Raw genomic sequence first — 14,958 nt, 5'->3', positions numbered from 1 at the left:
TATGGGGGACTTTTGGGATAACATTGGAAATGTATTTGAGGAAAATATGTAAAAAAAAAAAAAAAAAAAAAAGAAAGAATAACCACCTCTACCTCCAAAGCCAAGGGAACTGGGACAACAACTGTTCATAACTTCTTCAAGCTGAATATGGGTGTTGAGATATTTTTGAAAGGGGGAGGGTAGGGAAAATGGGGAGTTGGTTGGCCTTAAGAAGGTCACACCAATGATTGTATTAGTCTCTGATGTGTGTCCTGACTGGATCCGACTGAAAGTCCAAACCATCAGGAGTTCAAGCAGGTCAGTTTAGCATGTCTGATGATCAGACTCGCCAAAGCTGTATATTCTGTAATATACAAATCTCAAAACAAAATTTTGGTACCATCAAGATTACTTCATTTTTGATTCTCTGGAATCTAGCTGTCTGGGGGGGAAGGGCTCCCTCTATCAAATCTGATCCACGTTACTCTGGAAGGTGGACAGACACTAATCACCTTCTCTAAAAATGCAAAGACAAATCCTTTCTCCCCAATCGGCGTATCCTTGAGCCAATAACCAGAAAACCTTTATGTTGACCTTTATATTCCCAGAGGAGTAATATAACCACAGAACTCAAAATCACACCCATTTTGAAAGTTAAAACAACCCAAAACAAATGAAGTAAACTAAAATACTGTATGTGCCTATTCTTAGGCCTTTTCTATTTTGCCAAGCAATAACTAATGGCTAATAACCCAAGATTCACGTGGAGCCCATGTTAGACAGAATTTGAGAATCCTGTGAGGCGTATTAGAGCAATACATCTTTATACCTTCTTTCTGCTTGGCTCTCTTCCTAGAGCAGTCATTCTGTTACACCATATATCTGTTCAGTTCTCTACCTGGAGCCACAGACATTTATTAATTAATACCTCTTATAACAGGTAATTATCACTGTCCTCTCTACTTGGAGTCAGTGACTAATTTTCCCTATCCTGGTTCTGAACCGTGGGTGAAAATCTTTGTCTCAGCCAGCGCTACCCAGCTACTCACTTAAAAAATAAAAATAAAAATAAAATAAAATTCTAATTCTCAGGCAAATAATCTTAAATTTCTAGTGGGTTCTTGCCCAACATGTTGGTTCACCCCCTGTTGCAGGAAATATTAAATATTCTAAGTTCCCCAGCTTCTCCCAGCTACTCTGAGCACTGGCAGTCTTGCGGGGCAGTTCTTATCTCTTGGAGACTCTCTGACTCAGGGCTCCAAAATCTCTCCACCCAGCTCGCTATCCCATCTAAAAAGCCTCTAACTTTCTCCTCTTCGTCCATCCAACCTGGAAGTTTTGCCTACTCGCCCAGTGATTGGTTATTCATCTGAGGGAAGGTTCACAAGAAGTCACCTGAGTACATGACTCATTCCTTGTTCCAGACAACCTCTCATGGGAAAGCAGAATTAACATCAAAATACAGGCATCACCAGGGCCATCTACAACGGAGAACCTATTGTTGGTTATAGACAAGCAACGGAGAACCTATTATGGACAGACAAGAAATGCAGAAACTATATCAAATACATATTTCTAACTCACCATTTCCATATTCTCATTGTTGTGATCATAAAAAGAGAAAGAGCTATAAGAATATGTTCTCGTGGGGTGTGGGGGAAGGAGGTGCCTCAGTGGGACCATGCTGAGGCATCTCTTCCCCCTGAGGGACCAGCCATACATAGGTATAAGGTATAGTATAGAATAGAGTTTATTTAGGGCATGGCGATGGGGAGTTAAGAGGGTAGTAGAGGCAGAGAAAGGCAGAGCAAAGGAGAGAGTAGATAAGTGGAGGCAGGCCATGACCATGTGGAGAGAGAGGGAAAGGGAATGGAGAGAGAGTGGGCACAAAGGGGCAAGAGGCAAGAGAGAGGCAAGAGGGTAAGAGAGAGAGAGAGAGAGAGAGAGAGAGAGGGAGGAGAGGTCAAGTATCCCCTTTTATACTCGGCCAAGCCTACTTGGCTATTGCCAAGTAACTGGGGGTGGAGTTTAGACAGAATGCGAATACTCATAGAATTATTTTTGTAAGCCATCAGAATAGTGGCTACATTTCTACATTACATTTTCTTACAGGATGCTCTAAACTCAGAATACAACTAATCCTTAAAGTTGATCTCCTGAAAATGTAGAAAACCTTCTCAGTATGGCTTTATTGTGTTTAGAAGAGGATTCAAGCTCTCCTGTTTTTGTCTCTGGCTTGCACAGGTTTCCAGAATGGTTATCTGAAGTTCCTAAGTAAATTTAGTGCTCTCTTCACAGGGACAGAATAGGCAGCAAAGTGAGGGCCCGTGTACCAGAGTCTCTGCCAGCCACAGCACAGCTGGTGTAAGTCACACCAACTCCCAGGGAAGCAGAACTCAGAGTCTGGGGAAAATCTGTTCAGATTCAGCTACAGTCAGTGATGTGTGCAAAGCCTCTCTGGAGAGACCCTCAGGATTTCTTTATCCTGTGGTTAGTAATTCCATCTGGATATGTCTGGAATATTGAGTTATTTCTTCTCTTCCAAGGTTAAATTTAAAACAAGATCCCCTTAATGTAGCATATTAAGATATAGCTGGTTTGGTTTTGTGTTTCTAAAACAAGGATAGTCACACAATTGCCAGTGAAAGCTCTCAGTTTATAACCCCTTTGAGAGTAACCTAGTGATTTGAATAATAGTACCATTAGGAATTTCCATTACATTAAACATATTCATAAATTTGTTCTTCTGGTTATTGCACAAGTAAGAAAAGACCTTTCCTTAGCAGTGGACATGGCAGGAGAAAGCAAGGCCTTTGACATCTGAGAATTCTGTGACTAAAACTAACAAATGGTGAGCATTATTAACAAGCATGATAATTATGCTCTAGGTGACAGAAAGCCTTAGGCATGACAAGAAACCTTCCAGACAGCTCTCTAGACAGAAAATACCTTTAAAATAAGCCTTTAAAACCACAGGAAATGAAGAACTGTAGCCTAGCACTTGCATATATCCTTAGGAGTCTCCATGATGCAAACACATTTGCATGATAATATGTGCTGTCTCCATAGTGTCTGCAGTAACATGCCCTATAGAGTAGCAATACAACTCAGTCAACTCTGACAGACAAGACCAGAGACAGGTGAGTTGATGGGCAGCCCTGCTCCACTGGTCTCTCTGCTGGGAAAGGTCTTCTTCATGCTCTGTATAAGAACAATTTTGATCACAGCTTATTGCATCTCCCAAGAAGAGGGTACTTGGGTCCATTATAGCCCAGGACTGTAGCATACTTATATGGCACTGGTTGGTCTAATACCTGCTATAGGCTTCTTGCTATCATAGGATTCTCACTATCACACCATTCATAACCAAACAGCAGACCATTCCTGTTGGCCCTGTTTGAAGATTCAGCAACTGAAACCCTTATTTTCAAAGCAACGATGGAGCCTGTATTTCATCCACAGACTATTGTGCTTTCTAACTTGCCAGCATGTTTCTGAATGTCTGCAGAACATGAGAGCTCATGTTTCACACTTCAACAACTCATTTTATATCCTGACTTCTCTTATTCATGGCTCACACTCCCAACACTGTGGTGCTCAATCTTCAGGGAACATTTGAATCATGTAAGTGCTTTCCTTATACATACATGATGGCTCTTCTGACCCACTCCAACATTGTTATAATAGGTCTCTGATGGAACCAACAAATCTGTACTTTACTATTCTCCCTGTACTCCCATATCACCAATTCAAATGTCTTTATGAGAAACATTGAATTACACTAAGTCACAGAGTAAAAATTTAGTAAATACTTACTAAGTGCTATATGCTTATTTGTAAATCACTAATATACAAGCAGGCAAGATGGTTCAGCAGGCAAAGGATGGGCTACCAGGACCTCCACACATGTGGTGTAGACCCCATGCTCTCACACACATATACATACACACACATACACAAACGTGCACACACACATACACACACAAAATAAATTAGTAATGATGTAATTTTTAAGTCACTAGGTACAGAAACATTGCTTTTGCCTGCACATAACAGAAACTCCAAGCAAAAAAAGCTTAACTATAAAGGCACGAATTAGCCTATATAATGATGACAGCAATGAAATCTAGAGTTTGCTTACTTTGGTGGCCGAACAAAATCATCAAGCAGCCAGGTGTTTTCTGTTTTTTTTTTTTTTTTCCCAGTGTTTCCTTTTGTTTTGTACTCACAAGATAAGTTCAGATTCCCAGCACCCACAACAAATAAAAGCCAGGTGTGGTGGCAGAAGTCTATAATCCCAGGGCTGGAGTACACAGATCCAGGAAGTTTGTTATGGGTTCAGGTCTAAGACATACCTAATGAGAATTTTCAGGTTTTGTGTCCCCTGAACAGTGAGTTAGACATGTGAATCATGATAGACCTGGAAAGAGAAAATGGCACTCCCAGCAGTAGAAGGTAAAAAACACACGTACGTGCCTGCTGAATTCTGGTCCTTTGTAGATTGTTAACATATGATCTACCTTCTCTTTGTGTATCACAGACGTGCTTTGTTTGTTACATATAGTCTTGGTGAGAAAAGATTTTCATATGTTTCATATATTTATCATCTGTCTCTCTAAGACCATGAGCCTAGAGGTGGGAAACACAGGCAAGCTCTGTCAGACATACAAAGGGCCCTCTGTCAGGTCTTTACTTTCTGCTACTTGGCAAGAAGCAAGTTGAGAGCCATTGCACTTTGAGCCTTGCAGGGGCAGGGGAAGGGGAATCCCATGAAGGAAATGTCCCGATCACGTGTGCTTCCTGTTTTCTTGTTATTGTGACTCAGCACTTTACAGAAGCCTACAGTTCTGCCTGGTTCTTCTCAAAGGTCCCAAGAGTCTCAAGTTTCATATGAGTAGTTTGTCCCCAGGGCAATAGAGAAGCCACAGGTAATGCTTGCTTCCTATTCACCCTCCCCCACACACTGCCTGTCTCTTACCCCAAGCCACAGAGGCCTTCTAACATCTCCAAAGAACTGGACATTGCCTTCCAAAGCCATTTAGAGCAAAGCAAGGCCTTCATGTTCACACACACAGCATATAAGCTGCCTCATTGAATCTGAGGAGACTTAAGGAGACTTCACTAAAGCAAGTTCCAGAGCAGGCCACCTGCTGCCTCCTGGAAGCCTGCCCAGCCTGGGAGGGGAATAAACTCTTCCTTCCTGAGAGCACAAGTGGCAGGCACATTATAACATCAGTGTATTTAAAAACTCACCTATTTCCTTAAACATGAGCACATGCACACACACACACACACACACACACACACACACACACACACACACACACGGCTCCAGAGTTTTTCACAGTTTTCTCTTCTCAGGTCTTCCAAGTTTTTATAGGAACTCTCTCAGGTTGAGAGAAGGGTAGTCATGCTAAAGCAACATTTTTGTCAAAACTGTTATCAACCCAAAAATTTCACCCCAAAGACCTAAGTCATTCAGGTCCCTTGGTTCTGTGCTTTGTCTCAGCTGATTTATGTGTTTTCAAGGCAGATGTAGATCAGCTGCCATGGTTTTAAGAGAGAACTCAATGAAAACCACTGGCGTGCTCTCTCTCCCCCTCCCTGCCTCCCTCCCTCCCTCCCTCCTTCCCTTCCTCTCTTCTCTCTCCCTCCTTCCTCTCCTCTTCTCTCTCTTTCCCTCTCCTCTTCTTCTCTCTCTCTCTCTCACATACACACACACACACACACACACACACACACACACGAGCGGGGGGAGGGGGGGAACCCGAGGAAATCTGGAAGAAGCAGAAGGATGTAGCTGACAGGAGAGGAGCCTGTGTCCTGGTTTAAGGTAGAAGAGGCAGTGAGAAGGGCCAGAATGCTAATGTGAACTTTGAAACCAGGTACATGCCAATAGATACTGAAGGAGTCTGGAGGCCAGCATGGGCTTTGATTTGTAACCACAGATATAGCCAAGGGAAGTGGTTCTTTCTGGCAGGCAGACTCCCACTTTACTGGCTCCTGAGAGTTGCTACTCCTATAGTCTAGCGTAAACAGAGCAGTGACTGTCATCTTGGAGTGATCACTGCCTTTAGGGGAATTGGGGTGCCTTTTGGACCTGCCAGTGGTCACATTAGTTCTTGAGGTTCTTCCTCTTTAAAGTCTTGAGTTCTCAAGGTGGCTAAAGCTGTTTGTGGCCCCTGAAGCCCCATCTAGAGCTAAGAATAGAATTGTATGATCTTGGGGCAGCCTCACCAGTGATTCTGCAGTTGCTAGGACTCCTGGGCAGAAAGGAAGACATTTTCCATAAAAACAAAGGCTGTTTCAGACATTCCAGATTTCTCCATGATCATATGCCAGGCCCCGGGCCTCTAGTTAATGTCAGGAAGCATCCAGGATTGGATATAGCTGAGGTTTATAATGAGGTAAAATAGAGGCCCAGGTGGACAGTAGGGTAGAGTAGGGCCAAGATGGATAACTCAGTTCTTTTCTATGTAAATGATGCTTGTGAGGATGTAATGTTTGCATGTGACCTCTGTTTAGACCACGGATTCTGCAGCAGCAGCTTCTCCCCCTTTCCTAGATACCTACTGAGACACTGTAAGTCTCTACCTGACAGACAATCCCAGTGGAGTGTCTATACGCACCTGGTATCTATAAGGTTGCTAGGAAATGTGGTCTGGTTAGCCTCTAGATCAAACTCAACAACAATACTGAAAATGCGTTTTCTCCATGACACATGTGCATGCACATACAAGGCACCAATCACGGTCAATTGCATTGTCTTCCCCAAATTCCAACTATTGCTACATTTTCAGATAACACCCAATACTCTATTTCTAGATATATCTCAGTCTAACCAATGATATATATATATATATATATATATATATATATGTGTGTGTGTGTGTGTGTGTGTGTGTGTGTGTATGTGTGTGTGTGTATATATATACCAATCTCACTATCTCATTTATTTTTCCTTACAGCTAATGTTTTTTTAATTGCAACTTTGATTAAAGGAATCATTGCTCATTAAAAACAGATTAGAATCTGTAAAATAACTGCTTTTCCCAAGCTCATTTCTAGTCTCTCTAGCTTCTGAGTGCTTAATCTCTATGATGTCTGTTCTCCCCTTGTGTCCAGAATCTTTGCCTTAATCTCAGGCCACCAATGTTTTGGGTACATCATTTTCTCTATTTCTTATCTACTGCCATATAGCAAAATCTGGCAAAATATAGTAGCATAAAACACCAAATATTTCCCCCCAATTTCTGTGGATTGGCAGTTTAGAGAGGCTCCCTAGGTGATTTGGGCTCAGATGGCCTCACAAGGTTATAGTTGGTTATTATCCAAAGGCTGGGAGATCTCTCTTGAAGTGTGTAATCTCACCAGCACATTGCTGGGGACCCCCCCCCCAGTTCCAGCCTGCTTGATTCATCAGTCTTTTCACAGTCACATAAACTGCTTTTAAATCTTAGAATCTGTCCATACACCATAGTTTCAATCAGTCAAAGCGACAGGGTGCCATGATGAATCCTCCAGAATGTTCTCATTTTAAAGAAGGAAGACTGGACAAGCTCACCTGATAAACATTTTATTCTTTGCTCTCTGTTTCTTCTGTTTGAAATATAGGCATAGCATGTCAAGGGGGTACAAGTACCTTCAGGCTGCAGGTAAAGGTATGCTCCACAGTGGTGAGGGTCCCAAAGGAGCTTTCCTGTTTGAAGGCTTTCCTGGTCTAATATACCACTGTTGGGCCATCTAACCTCTAGACTTCTGCTTACATAGACCCAATTCCCTATTTTCTTATGACAGTCTTTGAGAGTATTTACTATGCACACCTGTATACAACACTAGCTGATACATGAAGTCTCACACTGAAATACACCTTTGTAAAAAGTGTTCTTGTAGGAGCTCTGTGTGTCAAACAAAAGTCCCAAGGGAAAAAAAGACGCTTTTACTAGACCACAGCAAAATTAAAGTCCCCAGGAAATTTAATAGCACTACAGACTAGTTTAAAGTTAATATAATTCTTCTACATACATCTAATGAAATTGTAGCCTTTAAAGAGGTCAGAAACCTGCACTCAAGAGCATTGGCAGTGACCTGTACTCAGGAATAAAATAATCAAGTACATTAGTCATGTGTCTAGAATTACCTCAGGCAATTATCTACCTATTCCACAAACCATTTTCCTTCTCTGTGAAGCTAATATAATACTGTTAAACTCTAAGAAGATAATGCACAATATAAGTCACCAAGAGAAAGATACTGTATAGTATGTACTGTCCAGTTTTGTTTGGCTATAAAATCCTTTTGTGGTGGCCATTTTACTTACTATTCCAAGACAGATCTTCATAGAAACTCTGTAAACAGTATTGTGTGTGTGTGTCTGTGTGTGTGTGTCTGTGTGTTTGCATGTTGGACAGAAGTTGACATAAGGTATCTTTCTCAATCATCCTTTGAGACAGAGTCTCTCACTGAACATGTAGCTCATCATTTGGCTAAACTGGCTGGGATCTGCCTACCTCTATCCCCCACCCCCCCCCAGGGATAAAGTCACGTGTTCCCCACTGTGTCTGGTCTTGGATGGGGATTCTAGAGATATGAACTCAGCTCCTCATGTTTGCACAGCTGGCATTTTACCTACAGGTCCCAGGTCCCAGTTTGGTATATATATTTTTGGTATATATATATTTAACCTAAAAAAAATACAAGTTCATATATATGAATTTGTTTACAAGGATACCAAGACATACATCACTGAAGAAGGCTTCTCTCATCTTCCTTAAGGTTACTGTTAATTCCTTCCCAACTATTACCATTTTGGCTTTAAAATTGTTATCATTGTATATGAAATAACTCCAGAACTATGAGACATTTAATACAGTTCCAAGGCATAGTCTCATCTATTCCTTAGATGTGACACAAATCAAGCATTTGAATATTTCAAAGGACATGGGAAAGAAAATGAAAACGTAGCAGTAAGAAAGTGAGTTCAGGCTCCTAGTGTCTTGTTTTGAATGGAAATAGCTCCCATAGGCTCATATATACTTAGTCCCCAGTTGATGAACTGTTTACGAAAGATTAAGGCAGTGGTTCTCATCCTGTGGCAACCCCATTTGGATATCCCGCATATCAGATCTTTACATTATGATTCATAGCAGTAGCAAAATTACAGTTATGATGTAGAAATGAAATAATTTTATGGCTGGGGGTCACCTCAATATGAGGAACTGTATTAAAAGGTTCCAGGATTAGAAAGGTTGAGAACCACTAGATGAGGAGGTGTGATTTTTGAGGTTGCAAAAGCCTACACCAGGCCCAGTGTCTCTTTCTGCCTGCTGCTTGCGAATCAGGATGTAAAGCTCTCAGCTACCTCATGCCTGCATGATGCCACACTCACCACCACGATGATAATGAACTAAATCTAAATGAATGAAACTGTGAGCAAGACACCAATTAAATACTTTCTTTTGTTAGAGTTGTCTTGGCCATGGTGTCTCTTCATAGCAATTGAACAGTGACTGAGACAGATCCATGTTCACTCTTGTAACACTATGGTGTGTCCTTCTTCTGACCAGGGGCTGCCCCTTTCTTCCTGCCATGCCAAGCAACCAAACAAGTCAGCTAGAAGACAGGCTGAGTAACCAGGAGCGCACCGTAGCCTTCCTCCTTGAACAGGCCTTCCGAATCAAGGAGGACATCTCTGCTTGCCTCCATGGAAGCCAGGGTTTTCGAAAAGAAGAATCTCTTGCCAGGAAGTTACTAGAAAGCCACATACAGACCATCACCAGCATCGTCAAGAAACTCAACCAAAACATTGAGGTACATCTGTTTCTATGTTTTGCCATCACCACCCACCAAAGACTACTGACCGTCCAAATAAATTTTCAATTAAAATGTACTGCTGCTGCTACTCCAGAGAAAGTTAAACTTTAGACAGCTCACTATGGTAAAACGTAACAAAAACAAACCTTTCCTTAGAAAATGCTGTACATCATTTTTGAGACCAAAGAAAACAGGTTAGTATGACAGACATTGGGCTCATAGGCTTTCCTATTCTAGGTCTGTAAGGCTGACATACGTTGAAGTAGAGCTTTGTGTATTCGTCAACAAACTGAAGCCAACAATGGCCCTGCCACCCAGTCTTCTCTTCTCTCTGGCCATGCTAGCCTCCCTGCTAGGCATTGTGTGCTCACTGTAGTCAGACCATTTTCCCGTAGATAGCCCTTTGAATGTTCTGTATTTTCTTGAAGTTCCTGCTCAAATGCTCCCCTGTATGATAGCACTTCCCTTACATCAGAATCACCCCTTCCCTACAGTTTCAGCCTCCCATAAACTTTACTCTTTCTTTTTTTTTTTTTTCTTCGAGACAGGGTTTTTCCATGTAGCCCTGGCTGTCCTAGAACTCACTCTATAGACCAGGCTGGCCACAAACTCAGAAATCTGCCTGCCTCTGCCTCCCAAGTAACTTTACATTTATCCATAGCTCTTACAACTGAGCATAAGATTGTATGTCTGTCTGTTGTCCTTCCATATAGTACAATCTCCATGAGGCTTATATTTAGTTTAATTCACTGCTAAGTCACACACCAGCCTCCTAACCCCCAAAAAGCTTCTCTCTCTCTTTTTCTCTCTCTCTCTTTTGAGACAGGGATTTTCTGTGAAGCTTTGTCTAAAAATGATTTTTAATATGTTAAAAGAAACAAAGTTTTTTATCAAACAAAATTCCTACATTAAATGAAACACATTTCAATTACAGGCCTTTTGTTCAGAGTTCTAAGGGTTTTATATATCATGAGTCTACCCGCATAACTTTTGGCCAAGGGATCTGGAGTTAATACTTCAGGCAAAAGTTCAGAAATTGTAAAACCATGAAAAGTGACAACAATATTCTGCTCTGTACTTTCCTCATCAAGTACCAGTGAAATTTTGAGACAGATTTATTTTTTTTAAATAGAAAGAAAACCAGACAGCACACATGGGGTTAACTCAGTACAAGTGGCTTCTGTAAATTTAATCTTTGCGTATAGGTCTAGTGGGTGTAAGTTGAATCTTCATGTGTAGGCCTAGTGGATGCCACAAGGCAACCAGAGGATGGTGAAAATGTAAAACTCTCCATGAAGTCATAAAACTGAATGTGTGAACACTGTTTCCACTTCCCAGGCAGGTTGGCACATGCCTGTAACCTCAGCAGCTGCAGGCTGCTACCAGAAAATCACACGCTCCAGGACAGCCTGAGCTACATTGTGAGACTTTGTCTTGCAAAATCAAAAGCTGGAAGTATTGCTCAGTGGTAGAACACTTGCCTCGCTCATGCAAGTCCTGACACTGATCCTCAGGACCACAAAAATGCATTCAAAGTTTTAAGGTAATCAAATTAAACGTGGCAAAGCAGAAACTACTAGGCTAGCATTGGTAAAGAACTCAGTTAAAGAATATTGTATAGGGAAATGGACCCTATTCCAATATTTTAAAGGAAACTGGAGTCATCAACCCAGCTGGTCTATTGGCATTTTGTCTCTAAAGAGATATTGAAATATGAAATAATGTTTAACTCAAGTCTTTGAATGAATTGGTAGAAGGGTATCTTCCCACAATTGCAGCAGAGTGAGTGGCTTGATCCTTTTAAAGGTCAAATAGCTTATTTGAGACATGCTGGCCTTGAACTTGTGACCCTGCCATTGCTTTCCGAATACTGGGGTTACAAGCATGCACCACCAAACCCAGACAAACAAAAGACTTTTAACTAGGAATAAACTGTAAGTTTCAAAATTAATTTATATTTTTACTCAGTAAAGGAAATGTTTATGCTTTATTGCAGGGGATTTTCCCTAGTTACTGAAAGCAATGTTTCTTCATTATTCATTTGAAAGTTTAGGAAAAAATTTTGAAACCTAGGAAAATATCCTCACAATCCTACCACCTAATGGCTGTCTCTACAAACACCCAGAGAAATTCCCTCTAGTCCTTGCAAGCATTCTACTTAGGAGACAGACTCTCAATTCAACCACAGTCATTAGCATGAAATAAACTCACATCACTAAAATCTTTTTACATAAGTTATAGATCATGATTTCCTTAATTATTTTCTTAATATTGAAATATCCTTATGTGTAAAGTTATTTCTACAATATATATTCTTGGAAATGGAATTAGTAGGGTGTAGACACTATAAAAGCTCCTGATATATGTTGCTAAATTGGCTTCACAAGCCCTGCACTAATTTACACTCCATTAGTGTTATGTGGTATGCTTTACACTGGGCCTATGCCAAAATCGAAATTTATTATCTCAATCCTTGCTAATGTACAGAAATGAAGTACTAGGTTTTTTCTTGAAGATGTTGAATCCACTTGTTAATCTGCCTATGATAATTTTTATTTCCTATGTCATTTGCTAATATATCTTTGGGGCTTTTAGCACTTTTTAATTATGTTCAATACGATTAGCTCTTTTATATAGTAAGGATGATAGCCAGGGGCACATTATTAAACATTTAACAATAAGCTACCCATATGTCCCATGCTGTTTGACTCCACTTTTGTTATTAGTGTTTCCACTATGACTTTAACCAACCATCATGGTGCCCCAGCACACAAAGATGAAAAGACCTGTGCAGGTCAGCCTCACAAACAGGTACATGGTAGCTTCCTGACATCAGTGAAACACTTGGAAATGACATTTGTCATGTCTTCTTGTACTTTTATAGCTTAATTGTTTTTAAAGAGCATTTATATAGAGTTAAACATTTAAGTATTCTGTATTGGAACTAAAAAGTAACTAAAATACTGATATCTTTTGACATGGCCCTGCCCTAATGTGCACCACACACACACTCACACACACATATGCACTCTACACACATCCATCACACACCCTACACACACATACACACATACACAAACCCTACACACACACACACACGTACACACACGTGTATGAACACATGGACACCCATGTTTTAGTGCAGCTATTCCTTTCCCACGGTTACAGAAGCCTTCAATATGTTGCTATGTTATAGTACAGGACAATACTACATTGTGCTGAGATTGCAATATGTCGTTGCTATACTGATTTACTTGGTTTTGTCCTAGAAAGTACTCAATACTGAGCAGAGCTGGTTCCTTTTCCTCTGTTGGTGTTTGTTTGTTTGTTTGTTTGTTTTGGGGTTTTTTTGAGACAGTCACTCTTACTGTCCTAGAACTCACTATGTAGACCAATCTGGCCTCAAACTCACAGAAATCTCTGTCTCCAGAGTGCTGGCATTCATGCTGGATTAAAGGTATACACACCACACCATGCTCATCTCTGGTCTTTATTGAAGGAGAAGCAATGCAAAAAACAACACCGAAAACTATGCTTTAATGTTTACCTTTGAAAACATACACACTGTTTTATTAAATTTTCACTTTCATACATTTAATCGATTTTGTTTCACTTACATTTCTCCCCACGCATCTTTCCATATGCAGTTCCCTTTCTTGTCCCACCCTAATGTTTCAACCCCTTTTTAAAAGTTTGAACCCTATTTGAGTCCACTTTGTGCTGCCCATATACTGAAGGGCATGGGGTGGCCACAGCCTTACAGAAAACTGACCATCCTCCTCCAGAGGCCTCCTTTAGTCTGTGTCTGATGTTCAGGTTTTCCTTGCTCCTAGATTGTCCCAATCCACCAGTCAGAAATGGGGAAAATCTATATATAGAAGGTCTTTTTCAATCCTAGCACTCACTTTTTAAAGACTCCTTTTGGTTTGTAAAGTGCATCAAATTTAGGCAGAGTTCAGGCATTTTTCAGATGGAACCGAACTTGAACTTGTTTCTTCCAAAGTACTGTGCTTTCTTTCTCAACTAAACACTTTGTCATCATCTACTGACGTTAGTCAACTAAAACAGACTTTTAATAGATAGGCTTTTTTTTTTTTCATTTTAAGTTAATAGTTACAAATTGGTGTAAGATATTTTTAAAACCACTATTCCCAGCACACCACCTTGGTACCAACTTAGTTAAATGCCAGGATACGATTGAGATGTGACTACTAGGGATAAGTTTTTTAAAATCACTATAGAATGTAGAGTAGACCCTCTTTAAAATGACGTCTAGTTGGGGTTTTGTCTCTTCCATTATTTGGTAACTTGTTTTACACTTCTTTCCTATGTATATATTTTTGGCTGTGAGCCTAGCCTTTAATGACTGTGCCTTCTCTCCAGCCCTATGTGTATATATTTTAAGAAGCTTCCACTCTACTAGGTATCCATATAAGATTCAAATGGCCCGTGTTGTTATTTGTCCCTCCACCATAATTCCTTCCTAACTCCTCTTGGCTTCTTCTTTTTATTTAACACTCCTGTGCCAGACTCTGCCACATCTGTCCATAACTATATACTTTCTCTTCCTTGAGAGATTTTCCCAGACTCCCTAGACCCTTTACCCCTAAACTGGGTTACATGCAGTGTCACATGTCTATTGAATATTTAAAAGCTACTCTCCACATATAATAGAATACATAAATATTTGTCTTTTGGGCTCTGAGTTGGCTCCATCTATTTATCTGAGAATTTCATGATTTTGTTTTTTATTTAACACCTGAACAATATTCAATTTTGTAAAGTTACCACATAATCATTATCCATTCATCTGTTGGTAATCATCTAGGATGTTTCCTCTTTCTGGCTATTATGAATAGAGGAACAATGGACATGGATGAGCGAGTGTCTCTGTGGTAGGATGTAGAGTTCTTTGGGTAAATGCCCAGGACGAATACAGCTGCATCTTGAGGTAGATCTGTTTTCAGCTTCTTGAAGAACTACTATACTGACTTACATAGTAGATGCCAATATTTTAAATTTTCTGACTAGCGCTCAAAAATTATTGAGATCTCATTTACTCCTGGCAGCATTCAACTGAAACTACATCAGCTTCCCTCACTTAAAGCAAAATTCAGTTTCTCTCTCTCTCTCTCTCTCTCTCTCTCTCTCTCTCTCTCTCTCTCT

At 40.4% G+C, this 14,958-nt stretch overlaps 1 protein-coding gene across 2 annotated transcripts in view; it reads left to right on the top strand.

Annotated features, from left to right (window-relative positions):
* Positions 1-14,958, top strand: part of Fam81b (family with sequence similarity 81 member B) — a 65,108-nt gene that overhangs the window by 10,930 nt on the left and 39,220 nt on the right. For both annotated transcript variants that reach the window (XM_021180659.2, XM_021180658.2), the window contains exon 4: positions 9,546-9,789. In XM_021180659.2, the coding sequence (XP_021036318.1) occupies positions 9,546-9,789 (244 nt within the window). The remainder of the gene's footprint in view (positions 1-9,545; positions 9,790-14,958) is intronic.

The sequence above is a fragment of the Mus caroli genome, chromosome 13, assembly GCF_900094665.2.
Source record: "Mus caroli chromosome 13, CAROLI_EIJ_v1.1, whole genome shotgun sequence".
In the NCBI taxonomy this organism is placed as follows: Eukaryota; Metazoa; Chordata; class Mammalia; order Rodentia; family Muridae; genus Mus; species Mus caroli.
Note: the sequence above shows the minus strand (reverse complement) of the source record. Positions and strands in the feature narration are given on the sequence as shown.